The 16,572-nt window shown below is 48.0% G+C and overlaps 1 protein-coding gene across 2 annotated transcripts in view; it reads left to right on the forward strand.

Annotated features, from left to right (window-relative positions):
• PRMT9 (protein arginine methyltransferase 9) overlaps window positions 1–16,572 on the forward strand; it is an 80,945-nt gene that overhangs the window by 22,475 nt on the left and 41,898 nt on the right. For both annotated transcript variants that reach the window (XM_030191663.1, XM_030191664.1), the window contains exons 4-5: window positions 12,518–12,754; window positions 13,714–13,881. In XM_030191663.1, the coding sequence (XP_030047523.1) occupies window positions 12,518–12,754; window positions 13,714–13,881 (405 nt within the window). The remainder of the gene's footprint in view (window positions 1–12,517; window positions 12,755–13,713; window positions 13,882–16,572) is intronic.

Consider the following 16,572-nt stretch of genomic DNA (forward strand, 5'->3'; position numbering starts at 1 on the left):
TCTCAGGAGCAGGATTGTTGGATTCCTGGAGAGGATCCTTCAGTAGTGCGGATTTTCCATAGAGATGAGCTGTCAGAACTCATAGATCAGGTGTCGTCCACCCTTCAGTTTGGTCCTGAGGTGGCTTTGGGGGAAACTGTCCAGGATCCGTTGGTGAAGGGCATTCAGCGTCAGGCGTGATCCTTCCCTATGAACAAGGATCTCCGGGAGATGATTTGTCAGGAATGGGATTTGCCGTGTAAGGTGGCAATGGCGAGGCTTTATCCCCTCCCTCAGGACGATAGGGATTCCTTTAAGGCTCCCACGGTAGATGCAGTAGTGACGGCAGTAATTATAGCTACGGCTATCCCGGTTGATGGAGGAACGGCCCTCCGTGATCCTCAGGATAGGAAGTTGGGATCTTTTCTCAAGCGTAGTTTTGTTTTCTCGGCTCTAACCCTGCAGGCCTCGGTTTGTGGGGGTCTGGTAGCTCGGGCATGTTTTCGTTGGGCCGAGAAGCTCCTGGATGATTCGGTAGATGTTGGTTCTTCTGGGGGTCAGGAGTTAGCCGACTTGGACATGGGTTCATCCTTTTTGTCTGAGGCTTTTATGATTTGTTGCCTACTTCAGACAAAAAATATGGCTATGGTTGTGGGTCTCTGCCACTTAAGGGAGCTATGCTCTTTGGAGAAGATTTGGACAAGTTAGTGTGAGGTCTTAGTGATACCAAGGTTCTATGGCTTCCAGATTTTCGGTTCAAGGCAGGGGCCAGAACTAGTTCCTCTCGGGGACGGTTTAGGGAGGCTCAGCGGTATAGGCCGGGCAGATCGAGTGGGACCTACCCCTAGCTGTCTGTTTGTCTGTCCAATTTAGATTGTAAGCTCTGTTGAGCAGGGACTGTCTTTTCATGTTAATTTGTACAGCGCTGCATAAGTCTAGTAGTGCTATAGAAATGTTTAATAGTAGTAGGACCTCTAGGGGTCGGTTTTTCCAGCGCACACAGTTCTTTCGTGAGAGTCGTCGCGGAGGGCGTGGCTTTTCCGCGGGAGGTTAGTATTCAGGCCACAATTCCCAATGAAGGTGTGCGGGCTCAGGCTCTGGTGCATGTTGGGGCTCGGCTGAGTCTGTTTTACCAGAGTTGGGCCCAAATCAGGTCAGATCAGTGGGTTCTCAAGGTGTTTCGAGGCGGATGTGCGCTGGAATTCGAAAGCTGTTCTCCCGAAGTGTTTCTGGAATCCCTCTGTCGGTCTTGGAGCAAGAGGGCAGCAGTGAGGGACACTCTGCGGTGGCTGCTCGCGTTGGGAGCCGTGGTTCCTGTTCCTTCAGATCAGCAACGCTCAGGGTGCTATTTGATCTATTTTGTGGTCCACAAGAAAGAGGACACTTTTCGTCCCATTTTAGATCTCAAAAGGGTCAATGCGGCACTCAAGGTGCCCTCTTTCCGGATGGAGACGTTGCGGTCGGTCACTGGTGCGGTCCGGAAAGGAGAGTTTCTCACTTCCCTGGATTTGACGGAAGCTTATCTTCACTTTCCTTCGTGCAGCCTTTTGGTTCCAAGTTACAGGGTCCGATTCGTCGGTTCCTTGCAGAGAAGGCGCCGACGGCCCATACTTATCGTCAGGTCCTGGGCCTGATGGCGGCGACCATAGAGGTAGTTCCGTGGGCCAGGGCGCACATGCGTCAGGTACAGTCAGCTCTGCTCAGTCGTTGGTCCCCTCTGTCGCAGGACTTGGAAATGTGTTGTCCGCTGTCGGTGGCCCCTCTCAGTCTCCGCTGGTGGCTCAATCCGCGCAATTTGGGAAAGGAATGCCGTTGGAGTCCCCACAGGGGCTGGTAATGGTCATGGATGCCAGTCTGCAAGGTTGGGGGGCACATTGTCTCAGTCAGGTAGCTCAAGGCCGGTGGTCTCGGGCAGAAGCAGAGTGGTCCATCAACCGGCTGGAAACTCGGGCCATTCGGGTGGCGCTCCAGGCCTTGACGTCGGTGGTTCGCCACAAGGCAGTCCGAGTGCTCTGTGACAATGCCATGGCAGTAGCATATGTCAACCGTCAAGGGGGGAACAAAGAGCCTTGGCGGCGCAGTTGAACTCATCTTCAGGCTCTCTTGGCAGCGCATGTGGCCGGGGTAGGTCACATAGATGCAGATTATCTCAGCAGGCACACTCTAGATCCCAGAGAGTGGTCTTTTCTTCGGTCAGTGTTCCAGTGAGTTGTGTTGGTCTGGGGACTTTCGGTGATCTTAGGGCAACGGCTCGCTATGCGCAAGTTCAGAGATTTTTTTTCAGTCGCTGAAGAGACCCTTGAGCGGAGGAAATCGACACTCTTCTGTTGCCTTGGCCTCGGGAGTGACTGTATGTGTTTCCTCTGTGGCTGTAAGTCGGTCGAATAATATAGCGCATCGAACATCACTCCGGTCGGGTGATTCTGGTAGCTTCGGATTGGCAGCGTCGACCATGGTATGGAGACCTGGTGCGGTTGGCAGGGGCGGCGGCCCTGCCTTTGTTGGGATCAGTTCTGTGTCAAGGCCCGATAATCATGCCGGATCCGGCTCGGTTTTCGCTTATGGCTTGGCTCTTGAGCGGCACAAGTTGAAGAAGAAGGGGCTTTCGTCCAGTGGCTTTGCTACGATGTTGAGTTGCCGTAGACGATCCACTTCCTTGGCGTATGTCCGGGTTTGGAGAATCTTTGAGCACTGGTGTGAAGACCATCGAGTTTGGCCGTTTCACTCTTCGGTGGCGGAAGTTTTGGAATTTTTGCACGCTGGTGTTGATAGAGGTCTGGCCTTGTCTACACTGAAGATTCAGGTGGCAGCTTTGTCATGTTTTTGTGGGAAGCTTCAGTGAAAGTCCTTCGCGTCTGTGCCTGAGGTAGTGCGTTTTTTGAAGGGTGTTAAGTTGCTGCGTCCGCCTCAGTGATGGATGGTGCCTCCGTGGGATTTGAAGCTAGTTTTGGATGCTTTGATCAGGCCTCCGTTTGTGCCTCTGGTATCGGCATCTTGTAAGGATTTATCTTTAAAGACGGTCTTGTTGGTGGCGATTACTTCAGCACGGAGTGTTTCAGAGCTTCAGGCTTTGTCTTGTAGGGAACCATTTTTGTCCTTTCTGAGGGAAAGGTTTCGTTGCGGACGGTGCTTTCCTTTTTTGCCCAAGGTGGTTTCCGAGTTCCATGTTAATCAGGTCATCTCTCTGCCAGTGTCGGGTGATATGGCTGGAGATTCGGAGCAGCGTGCTATTGCCAAGCTGGATGTCAGGAGAGTTTTGAGTTGTTATCTCTCTGGAACTCAGGACTTCAGAGCCTCTGACCGTTTGTTCGTTCTTCATGGTGGCCCAAAGAAGGGTGCAGCGGCTCCTAAGGTGACCATAGCACGGTGGTTGAAGGAGGCGGTTGCATCTGCTTACTTGGTGAAGGGTCCTGTGGTGCCTAGGGGCTGGTCTGCTCATTCCACTAGGGGAATGGCAGCCTCGTGGGCGGAGAATAGTATGATTTCTCTGTTAGATATTTGTCGGGCTGCGGTTTGGTTTTCGTTGCATTCCTTTGTGAAGCATTATAGGATTCCTGTGCATGCAAAGGACGAGGTGCGCTTTGGGGCAGCAGTTTTGACCTCTGGCCTTAGTAGGTCCCTCCCATAAGTTAGTTACTGCTCTGGTACGTCCCACGCGTCTTGACCGGTCTGGAGGGTCGCTGAGGAAGGTGAAATTAGATCTTACCTGCTAATTTTCTTTCCTCTAGACCCTCCAGACCGGTCAAGAGCCCGCCCTGTCAGGAGGTGTGTTTGTTGGATAATTCTTGGCTGCTGTAAATTGTTGTTTCTCTAATTGCAGACTGTTTATTTCTGTTTTGTGATAGGAGTCCGGGACAGGTGGGGCTCTTCTTTGATAGTCCACCTGTAGAAGCCCAACTGTTTTATCAAAGGCAAAGGAACATGTTTCCGTAAGAGCAAGCGGAAGATGTTTCTTGTTTTTGCAGTGTACTGTGACCACGTACAGGGTTGCTAGTTGTTGTTAGTGTTTTTTGTTTCTCTGCTTTGTCAGGGTTATACTGGCTAGTGGAGGTTCTGCACAGGTTATATATACAGGCTTCAAAAGCTTAGTGTTTTCTCAGTCTCCCTCTGCTGGTAGGAGGACATAACCCACGCGTCTTGACCGGTCTGGAGGGTCTAGAGGAAAGAAAATTAGCAGGTAAGATCTAATTTCACCTTTTAAATCTCCTACAGTGGATGCGGTGGTGACGGCAGTCACCAAAGCTACTGCCATCCCGGTTGATGGGGGGACTGCCCTCAGAGACCCTCAGGATAGGAAGTTGGAGTCTTTTGTTCGGCGAAGTTTTGATCTCTCGGCCTTGTCTCTGCAAGCCGCTCTATGTGGAGGTCTAGTGGCTCGGGCGTGTTTCCGTTGGGCTGAAAAGCTTCTGGATGGTCCCGCGCTGGACAGGGCTTCCGTGGTGCAGGAGTTAGCCAAGTTGGAGATGGGATCTTCCTTTCTGGCAGATGCTAGTTATGATTTGTTGAGGGCTTCGGCGAAGAATATGGCTTTGGTGGTTGGAGCTCGTCGGGCCCTGTGGCTTCGTGGATGGACTGCGGATGCGGCTTCTAAATCCAAGTTGTGTTCGCTTCCCTTTAAAGGGTCTATGCTTTTTGGAGAAGAGTTGGATAAATTGGTGCGTGGTCTTGGGGAGGCTGAGATTCCGCGGTTGCCAGAATTGCGACCTAGAGCAGGGGGTCGCGGCATGTCAGGGCGTGCTCGTTTGAAGGATGCCCGGCGCTATAGGCCAGGTAGGTTCAGCGCGGCGTTTAGAGGCAGATATTTTCAGCGTACTCAGCCCTTTCGTGGGGGTCGTCGAGGAGGACGAGAGGTCTCGGGGGGAGCTCTGTCCTCCGGTCGGGCTTCTCAATGAAGGTTTGCGGGTCCAGCCTCTGGTGCGAGTAGGTGCTCGGTTGAGTCAGTTTTATCAGAGGTGGGCCCATATCACGACAGACCAGTGGGTCCTCGAAGTGGTGCGAGACGGGTACGCCTTGGAGTTCGAAGAGTTTCTGCCAGATTTCTTTGTAGCCTCCCCATGCCGCTCTCGGCTCAAGGCCAGGGCAATTCGGCAGACTCTCTGGCGGTTGATAGATTTAGGGGCTGTAGTTCCGGTGCCGGTTACAGAGAGGGGGACCGGTTGTTGTTCGATTTATTTTGTGGTTCCCAAAAAGGAGGATTCCTTCCGGCCTATTTTAGATCTAAAACGAGTCAACGGGGCGTTGAAGGTTCCCTCGTTTCGCATGGAAACGTTACGGTTGGTCATAGTAGCGGTTCATTCGGGAGAATTTCTCACTTCTATGGATCTGACGGAAGCCTATCTGCATATTCCCATTTGGAAGGCGCATCACCGGTTTCTTCGCTTTGCGGTTCTAGGACATCACTTTCAGTTTTGTGCTCTGCCGTTCGGTCTGGCTACGGCACCGCGTACTTTTTCCAAGGTTATGGTGGTAGTGGCGGCGGCTTTGCGGCAGCAAGGAGTATTGGTTCACCCATATCTCGACGATTGGCTGATTCGAGCCAAATCCTATCAGGAGAGTGTGGAAGCAACAGCGAAGGTAGTATCCGTTTTGGAGTCGCTCGGCTGGGTGGTGAACAGTGTCAAGAGTCATCTGGTTCCGTCTCAATCCCTAGAATATCTGGGGGTTCGTTTCGATACGGTGCGGGGCCTGGTGTTTCTGCCGCCCGTTCGGATTGCCAAGATTCAGGGGCTGATCCGTCAGTTTTCTGCCAAGCGGTCCCCGTCAGCTCACGGATATCTTCAGATTTTGGGGCTGATGGCGGCATCGATAGAGGTGGTGCCGTGGGCCAGAGCTCACATGAGGCAGTTGCAGTCAGCGCTGTTGGATCGTTGGTCTCCGCAGTCTCAGAGTTTGGAGGTCAGACTATTCTTGCCGGAGGCGGTGCGAACCAGTCTGCGGTGGTGGCTTCATACTCCGAATCTGGAAAGAGGGATGCCCTTGGATTCTCCGGCTTGGATTGTGGTGACCACAGATGCCAGTCTGGCAGGCTGGGGAGCACATTGTCTGGGTCAGGTGGCACAGGGTCTCTGGTCACCGGAGGAGGCCCTCTGGTCAATCAATCGGCTCGAGACTCGGGCGATCCGGTTGGCGTTGCAGGCCCTGCAGTATCTTCTCGCCGGGAAGGCAGTTCGAGTTCTGTCCGACAATGCCACGGCGGTAGCTTACGTAAACCATCAGGGGGGCACAAAGAGTCGCGATGTAGCCGAGGAGACGGCAGAGTTGATGCAGTGGGCGGAGCTTCATCTGCAGAGTCTCTCCGCAGGTCATGTGGCTGGAGTGGACAATCTCCAGGCGGACTTTCTGAGCAGGCACACTCTGGATCCAGGAGAGTGGTCGCTGCATCGTCCGCTGTTTCATCGGCTGGTGATGGAGTGGGGACTGCCGGTGGTAGATCTTATGGCAACAGCCAGCAATGCTCAAGTGCCCAGGTTCTTCAGTCGGAGGCGGGACCCTTGGTCCGAGGGGATCGATGCTCTGGTGCTTCCGTGGCCACCGCGTCAACTGTTGTACGTGTTCCCTCCTTGGCCTCTAGTGGGGCGCGTAGTTCAAAGAATAGAGCGATACGTCGGCACGGTGATCCTCGTGGCTCCGTATTGGCCACGTCGTCCGTGGTTCGGCGATCTAGTGCGGCTGGCGATCAAGGGTCCCCTGAGGTTGGACGGGTCGGTGGTGTTGGTGCAGGGCCCTATCGTAATGCCCGACCCGGTTCCATTCTCGCTTACGGCCTGGCTCTTGAAAGGGACAGGTTGAAGAAGAAAGGGTTTTCAGCTAGAGTAATTGAGACTATGTTGCAGTCTCGTAAACAGTCCACGTCCTTTGCTTATGTTCGAGTGTGGCGGATTTTTGAGAACTGGTGTAGGGATCGTTCTTATTTTCCTTGGAACTCTTCTCTTCTGCAGGTGTTAGAGTTTTTGCAGGATGGGGTGGACAGAGGTCTAGCTCTTTCTTCTTTGAAGGTGCAGATTGCGGCCTTGGCTTGTTTCCGGGGTAGGATCCGGGGGGTTTCCTTGGCATCTGCTCCCGATGTGGTTCGGTTTTTGCGAGCGGTGAAGTTGATTCGTCCTCCTCTTCGTCCGGTGGTTCCGCCGTGGGATTTGAACTTGGTCTTGGAGGTTTTGGTGGGACCGCCCTTTGAGCCTTTGGTTACAAGTACTTGGAAGGATCTGACTTTGAAGACAGTGTTCTTAGTGGCTATTACTTCGGCTCGGCGAGTTTCGGAGTTGCAGGCTTTGTCTTGTCGGGCGCCCTTTCTGACTTTTTCTAAGGAGAAGGTGTCTTTGAGGCCGGTCCCGTCTTTTTTGCCTAAGGTGGTCTCTTCCTTTCATGTGAATCAGGACATTTCTTTACCGGTTCTGGGAGATAGGTTCGGAGATTCTTCTCAGCGCCGTTTGGCTAAGCTGGATGTCCGTCGAGTTTTGCGTTCTTATTTAGTCAGGACGCGAGAGTTTCGGTCTTCGGATAGATTGTTTGTGTTGTATGGAGGACCTAAGAAGGGAGCTGCGGCTTCTAAGGTAACAATTTCCAGATGGTTGAAAGAAGCAGTTTCTTCTGCGTATTTGCTCAAGGGAAGTAGGGTGCCAGAGGTACTAAAGGCACACTCGACCAGGGGAGTAGCTTCTTCCCGGGCAGAGAGTGGTTTAGTGCCGCCGCAGGATATTTGCAGGGCGGCGGTCTGGTCCTCGCTGCATTCATTTGTGAAGCATTATAGAATTGATGTGCAGGCCAGGCAGGATGCCAGTTTTGGGGAGGCAGTGTTGACTTCTGGGGTGCAAAGTTCCCGCCCTTAGATGTTTACTGCTTTGGTACTTCCCAAGCGTCTTGACCGGTCTGGAGGGTCGCTGAGGAAGGTGAAATTAGATCTTACCTGCTAATTTTCTTTCCTCTAGACCCTCCAGACCGGTCAAGAACCCTCCCGCTGTGTATATTTCTGGTGCTTTGTCCTAGTGTGCTTGAGAGATGATTGATATGGACATTTCTATGTTGCTATTGCTGATAGGACTCTAAATTGGGAGCTTTGGGTTTCTGAAGTTCCGTTGTTTTCCTCTGGGTTTCAGAGAAGGACCACAACGCTGTGGCGTTCGGTTATTTGAAGCACGTTACCAAGAATTGTTTCTGAGCACAGGGTTCTTTGACCTTTCGGGGTTATAGTTTAAGTTTTTTCATTGGTTGCGTTTTGCTTTGTTAAGGATTTACTGGCTGCTTGGGGGTTGGCTGCTGGCTTATGCTTGGTTCAGTTTTTGTGTTCTCAGTCTCCCTCTGCTGGTAGGCGTGCATAACCCAAGCGTCTTGACCGGTCTGGAGGGTCTAGAGGAAAGAAAATTAGCAGGTAAGATCTAATTTCACCTTAAAACATAGACATTGTTAGCAACGTGTAGCACAACACATAAAATACATGGGGAGGAAGGTGTGTCGCATGACAAAACAAGGGAAGGGACCCCATACCAGATACCCTACTACTACTTATTTCTATAGTACCACTAGACGCACACAGCGCTGTACACATGAACATGAAGAGACAGTCCCTGCTCGACAGAGCTTACAATCTAATTAGGACAGACAAACAAGAGATAAGGGAATATTAAAGTGAGGATGATAAAATAAGGGTTCTGAACAAGTGAATAAGGGTTAGGAGTTAAAAGCAGCATCAAAAAGGTGGACTTTTAGCTTAGATTTGAAGACAGCCAGAGATGGAGCTTGACGTACTGGCTCAGGTAGTCTATTCCAGGAATATGGTGCAGCAAGATAAAAGGAATGGAGTCTGGAGTTAGCGGTGGAGGAGAAGGGTGCAGATAAGAGAGATTTACCCAGTGAACAGAGTTCCCAGGGAGGAATGTAGGGAGAGGTCAGAGTGGAGAGGTACTGAGGAGCTGCAGAGTGAATGCACTTATGTCAATAAGAGGAGTTTGAACTGTATGCGGAAACGGATAGGAAGCCAGTGAAGTGACTTGAGGAGAGGGTTAGAAGGGTGCAGATAAGAGAGATTTACCCAGTTAACAGAGTTCCCGGGAAGGAATGTAGGGAGAGGTGAGAGTGGAGAGGTACTGAGGAGCTGCAGAGTGAATGCACTTATAAGTCAATAAGAGGATGTTGAACTGTATGCAGAAACGAATAGGAAGCCAGTGAAGTGACTTGAGGAGAGGGTTAATATGAGCATAACGACACTGGCGGAATATTAGTCGTGCAGCAGAATTTTGAACAGATTGAAGAGGAGAGGGATGGCTAAGTGGGAGACCTGTGCGAAGCAAGTTGCAATAGTTTAAGTGAGAGAGGATGAGGGTTCTGGTAGTGTGCTCAGAAAGGAAAGGGCAAATTTTGGTGATATTATAGAGAAAGAAACGACAGGTTTTAGCAGTCTGCTGAATATGTGCAGAGAAGGAGAGGGAGGAGTTGAAGATCCCAAGGTTACGAGCTGATGAGACAGGAAGGATGAGAGTGTTATCCACAGAAATAGAGAATGGGGGAGGAGGAGAGGTTGGTTTAGGGGGAAAGAGAAGAAGCTCAGTCTTGGTCATGTTTAGTTTCAGATGGCGCTGAGACATCCAGGCAGCAATGTCAGATAGGCAGGCTGATACTTTGGCCTGGATTTCGGCTGAGATTTCTGGTGTGGAGAGGTAGATCTGGGAGTCATCAGCGTAAAGATGATACTGAAAACCATGGGATGAGATCAGAGTACCAAGGGAAGAAGTATAGATGGAGAAAAGAAGAGGTCCCAGGACAGATCCCTGAGGTACACCAACTGACAGTGGGAAAGAAGTAGAGGAGGATCCACTAGAGTATACACTAAAGGTACGCTGGGAGAGATAAGAAGAAAACCAGGAAAGAACAGAGCCCTGAAATCCAAGTGAGAACAGCATATCAAGGAGTAGGCTGTGATCAACAGTGTTAAAAGCAGCAGATAGGATGAGAAGGATGAGGATAGAATAGAGACCTTTGGATCTGGCCAGGGGAAGAGAGGCAGCAGCCACCCTCCACAGAATATAAGCCTTCAAGCTTAACATTTCGCATTCAGCTTAGTGTTACAACTGGTATCAGGCCAGCAGAGATGGGGATTTTGTGTGTGAGTGAATGGATGGGGGTTCTAGGTGGAGGAAGCTTGAGGGTTCTGGGTGGAGGAAGTCTGTGGGGAGCCTTTGAGAGGGAGAGCATTCACTCTTCCACCATTCTAATCCACTTCTCTCTTTCTAATCTTAGTCAGACACTGTTCCCCTGACCCCTGTCAGGTCATTGATGGGGCCCTCACTTTGAGTATTATGTTCAGCTTTGGAGGCCGTATCTCGCTAAAGATTTCAAAAACTCCAAGCAATTCAGAGGAAGGCAACAAAAATGGGGTTTGTGCCAAAAGATGTATGAAAAGAGACTTGAATATGTATACCCTGGAGCAGTTGTTTTAACCCAGTCCGGGCACATCCAGTCAGTTGAGTTGTCAGGATCTCCACAGTGAGTAGGCATGAGATGGATTTGCATATAATGGAGATGGTGCTTGCATGCAAATTTGTGTCATGCACATTCCTTGTGGATATCTTGAAAACTAGACTGTCCTGAGGACGTTTGGTACAGAAGTAGTTTTGGATGATAAGTTACAGGTAACCAGTGGCAGATGATCTGTGTCAGATGTGCAGTTTTGTATTTCTGATCCTTTATAACTCTACTAGTAAAAAAAGCCCCATTTCTGATGCAAATGAAACGGGGGCTAGCAATGTTTTCTTCTGTGTGCATGTGGGAGTGTGTGTGTCCCTGCCCTCTGGCCTCTCTCCCCTCCCCCCTCCCCCCTCTGAGTCCTTCACTGTTACAGAGCCAGCGATTTGATTTCGAGCTGTGCTGTTTTCCTTCACTGACTGTGTTACAGAGAGGGCGGGGCAGACACTCATAGGGAAACCGGATATCTCGCCCCCTTCACACTTCCGGCTGGAGGCTTCATAGAACGTTGGTGTTGCTTTTTATATAGAGAGATAGGACGAATGCCATCAGGTTCTGGTGATTTCTGCTATTTGTCAGTTTGTTCTAGTAACATAGTAATATAGTAGGTGATGGTCCAGCCCATCTGCCCAACAATATAAACTCATAAGGTATAACGTGATACTACATATGTATTCTTGCCATTTTCAGGGCACTGGCCTTGTTCTCCAGTTAGTGAAGCGCAATCTGTCCAGCTCATGATCAGGGCACAGATTGTTAAGAAGTCTGCCCAACATTGGCTTTGCTTACCAATTACTGGTGTGGCCATCTAATCACTGCTAAGCTTGTTTGGTCCCATGCCTTCTGTATAGGATTCCATTGTGTTTTTTTCCACACATTTTGAATTTTGTTACTATTTTCATCTCCACTACCTCCCTCAGGCAGGCATTCCAAGTATCTACCACCCTGTCCGTGAAAAAGTACTTCCTGATATTATTCCTGAATCAGCCCCCCTTCAACCTCAGTTCATGTCCTCTACTTCTACCACCTTTCTGTCTCTGGAAAAGGTTTGTTTGTAGATTAACACCTTTCAAATATTTGAATGTCTGTATCATATGACCCCTGTCCCTCCTTTCCTTCAGTCTATACATGTCCAGGTCCTCAAGTCTCTCCTCATATGTCTTGTGATGCAAACCCCATATCGCTTTTCTCTGAACTGCTTCAAGTCTTTTTACATCCTTAGCAAGATGCGGCCTCCAAAACTGAACACTATACTTAAGTGGGGCCTCACCAACAACTTGTACAGGGGCATCAATACCTCCTTTCTTCTGCTAGTTATACCCCTAGCACTTCCATCACCTCTTCCACATTCACAATGAGTCTGAGGATCTAAAATAAATCATTATACAATTGAAATTCATTGTTTCATACTATAGTGATGACTGTTGATGTTAGTACAGTGCGTTGCTGGGCCACAAAATGTAAAGATTGTGGACTGGGAAGGGCTAATCGCGTCACATTGCTTAAATCACGAGTGCTCACTGCATGCTTCCATGTCACAAAGAATAGCAAAACAGCCTCCTCACACAGATACTTCTTGCCAACTAAGGTGAAGGAAGAGATTTCAGGAGTGAATTAATACTTCTAGTGCATCATTGCTGCCATCTGTGGATGAATTCTGGAGGCATTACTTTTCATTTATCTTTCATATCTCTATTCAGAGCCTTGGAGCACTGCCTCCTGGAAGTCACTGTTTCTGTATGCATGATGAATGTGCTATGGTAGGTGGCAGGGTGCATGCAGAAGCCGGATGCATAAAGGTAGAATCTACCCCAACTGTTTTCCAGCATGATTGCTGGGGATACGGTGATGGAGCTTTTTATATGGCAGATGAGGGTTGTGAGACTGGTAACACAGAAGTTGTGAACCCTGTGGACTTGGTTTTGTTATGAAGCAGGACACTGTAGTTTTCAAAGTAAAGTGTATCAAACTCTCCTCAAAGTTCAGCAAGTTTTTTATTTTCTTTAGGAAAAATGTGTATTGCAGTAGAGAAATTGCGAGTAGCTACTTGTTTACAGTTGTCCTCTTTTTGCTGTTGCTGCAGAATGGGCTTCAGAGATGAAGCAGCTGGTTACTTCTACAAAGCTCTGAAGCTAAACCCTGACTTCACAGACGCCAAGGAGAATTTTTACCGAGTTGCCAACTGGCTGGTGGAGAGATGGCATTTTACCATGCTTAACGACAGCAGGCGGAACCGCATGTATTTGAACGCCATTCAAAAGGCAGTGCGGGCTGGGTGTCGCAATGTCCTGGACATCGGAGCTGGGACAGGAATACTCAGGTGTGTGTGATTCAGCTGCTGTCTATTGAAACAGAAGTGGACTGAAAGACCTCTTGCATCTTGTATTGTTCAAAGACCTTGGGTTGAAAATTGAATGTGATAACAGAAGGCAGGTGGTAGAGCAGGATTATAAGTAGTATGACTTTAGTTGAACTCTATTCACTGCGGTGCAGTTCAGATGAAGATCTGCTCCTCAGCTCTCTGTATTCACAGTTTATATGCATCAGTAGAGACTTTTGGGACTTCCTTAGGAAGGCGCAGTTGGAAGACCATGTAGAAACTTTGGCACAAATCACTCAAACGTAAGAGTAAATATTGAACTGATGATGGTCTGTATGTTTTTAGCCACTGCCAGCGTTATGCCTAGATAGTCAGTGCCAGGGCATCTCTGGGCATCAGCATTGAATATCTAGATTTGTGTGACCGGCTATCCTTTCTCTGTGTAAGTGCGATATTCAGCAACAAAGATAGGACTGTGTTTTATGCAGTCCCCTTTGTCTGTTTAGCTTATCCAGTAATATCGGCCCTCAACTGCATAAGTGCTGAGTCTGTCCCCGGACCGCCCACAAAACAGCTGGTTTTGTTTGGTGGTTAATGTTGGTATTCAGTGGCCTTTTCTGCTCAGTTAGTGCTTTGAATATCGACCTCAAAATGACCAGTAGATCAGACCCTGACCATTATTGTAATTTTGTGTTTGTACTGTCTTATTAGCACTTAAACTAGTTTCTGTTTGCATGAGTTTTATACCCATAACTTATGGCAGCTGCCAAGTAAATATGGTATTGTGAACAAAGCCATTGGTCCCTTATGGTGTTTTTTAAGAATACTATTCAGCTGATGGTAATCTCATGATTTATTTTTCCTTTTTTTAGAAAGTGTTAGTTAACATATCTTTCACAATTCTCTTCTCAAGTTGCATGTTTTAAATTAGTGGGGTTTTTTTTTATTTGACTTTTCAGTATGTTTGCTAAGAAGGCTGGAGCCCTCCATGTGTCTGCCTGTGAGGTGTCCAAGACCATGTATGAAGTTGCTCATGATGTGATAGCAGCAAATAACATGGATGGAGAAATTGAACTTTTGCACATGAAGTCGCTGGATATCGAAATCCCAAAGCATATACCCGAGAGGTAGAGTCATCCCGGCGGTGTCAGTCATTCTGGGTTGTGTTCCCTTTGCACCATTTAGCTTGTAATACATTTTCTTGTACCACTGAGATGATATATGCTGTTGCAAGGGTGAGCATTATAGTCCTACTATCATGTCCCTGTGCTTGAAACACAGATTGGAGATGAAGCAAGCTTTTAATGAACAATCTTGGCTAATGCCAAACTGATGTGATTTACATAGTAAAATATCAATAAACATGAAAGAAATAGAAATTGAACTCCATTATAAAAAGGATAGACATACTTGCACCAAGAAAAAAACATGCACACAGTCAAGAGTTTCCCAGTGTTGCTAACCCCCCCTCCCCCAAAACAAACAAATACAATTTGAAATAAATGAGTTTTCAGATTGTATTTCTGTATGCTGAGGCATTGCTGCTCTTCAGAGTCAAACACCAGTTTCTAGTCTGTAAATTACTGCCACGGTGTAGTGTGAATTACACCGTCGTTAAAAATACATAATAGAACAATTATAATGCAAATGACAAAACTTAATCAAAATGCTTCTGCCACATAATAGCACAAATCCATAAGAAATTAGCCAAAATGTTCTGAGAATTGGCTAACCAAAGATGCGTTTTATTAGGAGTAATCAACTATTTAAAAACTTCCTAAAACAAAGATTTCAGCTTATTTCTAAAAACTTTGTAGTCTGTCTCCAGAATTCAGTGTTAAGGCAGCTTGATTAAAAACAAAAAAAGGATTGCAGTGACTGCCTTTGATTCTATAAGGACTCTGTCTCAGTTTTCACAAAATTTAAAGTTATACCACCCTGACCTTATCTAACAGGTTGTGGACGATTAATCAGATATAAATATGGTGGAGCATGTCCTTGCAAGATCTTCAAGACTAGACATGTCATAAGGAGAAGAGTTATCCCTGGAGACAGTAGAAGCAGCCGAGAGTGTGCATAAAGTACCTGGCTGAAAATTTATTTTTATTGCCCATGGGGAGCCAGACTTGAATTTTTGTCATAGGTCTGGATGCCAGTGGCTCTCCTTAAAATAGGAGTCCAGAACTAGGGTCAGTATTGGTGTCTTTTTGTTCATTAACTAATTATTTTGCTTTAGCTCAGTATCTCTGAATTTTTTGTTGAGCTTCCTCACCTTGAAGAACATACAGTGGTGGAAATAAGTATTTGATCCCTTGCTGATTTTGTAAGTTTGCCCACTGACAAAGACATGAGCAGCCCATAATTGAAGGGTAGGTTATTGGTAACAGTGAGAGATAGCACATCACAAATTAAATCCGGAAAATCACATTGTGGAAAGTATATGAATTTATTTGCATTCTGCAGAGGGAAATAAGTATTTGATCCCCCACCAACCAGTAAGAGATCTGGCCCCTACAGACCAGGTAGATGCTCCAAATCAACTCGTTACCTGCATGACAGACAGCTGTCGGCAATGGTCACCTGTATGAAAGACACCTGTCCACAGACTCAGTGAATCAGTCAGACTCTAACCTCTACAAAATGGCCAAGAGCAAGGAGCTGTCTAAGGATGTCAGGGACAAGATCATACACCTGCACAAGGCTGGAATGGGCTACAAAACCATCAGTAAGACGCTGGGCGAGAAGGAGACAACTGTTGGTGCCATAGTAAGAAAATGGAAGAAGTACAAAATGACTGTCAATCGACAAAGATCTGGGGCTCCACGCAAAATCTCACCTCGTGGGGTATCCTTGATCATGAGGAAGGTTAGAAATCAGCCTACAACTACAAGGGGGGAACTTGTCAATGATCTCAAGGCAGCTGGGACCACTGTCACCACGAAAACCATTGGTAACACATTACGACATAACGGATTGCAATCCTGCAGTGCCCGCAAGGTCCCCCTGCTCCGGAAGGCACATGTGACGGCCCGTCTGAAGTTTGCCAGTGAACACCTGGATGATGCCGAGAGTGATTGGGAGAAGGTGCTGTGGTCAGATGAGACAAAAATTGAGCTCTTTGGCATGAACTCAACTCGCCGTGTTTGGAGGAAGAGAAATGCTGCCTATGACCCAAAGAACACCGTCCCCACTGTCAAGCATGGAGGTGGAAATGTTATGTTTTGGGGGTGTTTCTCTGCTAAGGGCACAGGACTACTTCACCGCATCAATGGGAGAATGGATGGGGCCATGTACCGTACAATTCTGAGTGACAACCTCCTTCCCTCCGCCAGGGCCTTAAAAATGGGTCGTGGCTGGGTCTTCCAGCACGACAATGACCCAAAACATACAGCCAAGGCAACAAAGGAGTGGCTCAGGAAGAAGCACATTAGGGTCATGGAGTGGCCTAGCCAGTCACCAGACCTTAATCCCATTGAAAACTTATGGAGGGGGCTGAAGCTGCGAGTTGCCAAGCGACAGCCCAGAACTCTTAATGATTTAGAGATGATCTGCAAAGAGGAGTGGACCAAAATTCCTCCTGACATGTGTGCAAACCTCATCATCAACTACAGAAGACGTCTGACCGCTGTGCTTGCCAACAAGGGTTTTGCCACCAAGTATTAGGTCTTGTTTGCCAGAGGGATCAAATACTTATTTCCCTCTGCAGAATGCAAATAAATTCATATACTTTCCACAATGTGATTTTCCGGATTTAATTTGTGATGTGCTATCTCTCACTGTTACTAATAACCTACCCTTCAATTATGGGCTGCTCATGT

The sequence above is a fragment of the Microcaecilia unicolor genome, chromosome 2 (assembly GCF_901765095.1).
Source record: "Microcaecilia unicolor chromosome 2, aMicUni1.1, whole genome shotgun sequence".
Taxonomy (NCBI): domain Eukaryota; kingdom Metazoa; phylum Chordata; class Amphibia; order Gymnophiona; family Siphonopidae; genus Microcaecilia; species Microcaecilia unicolor.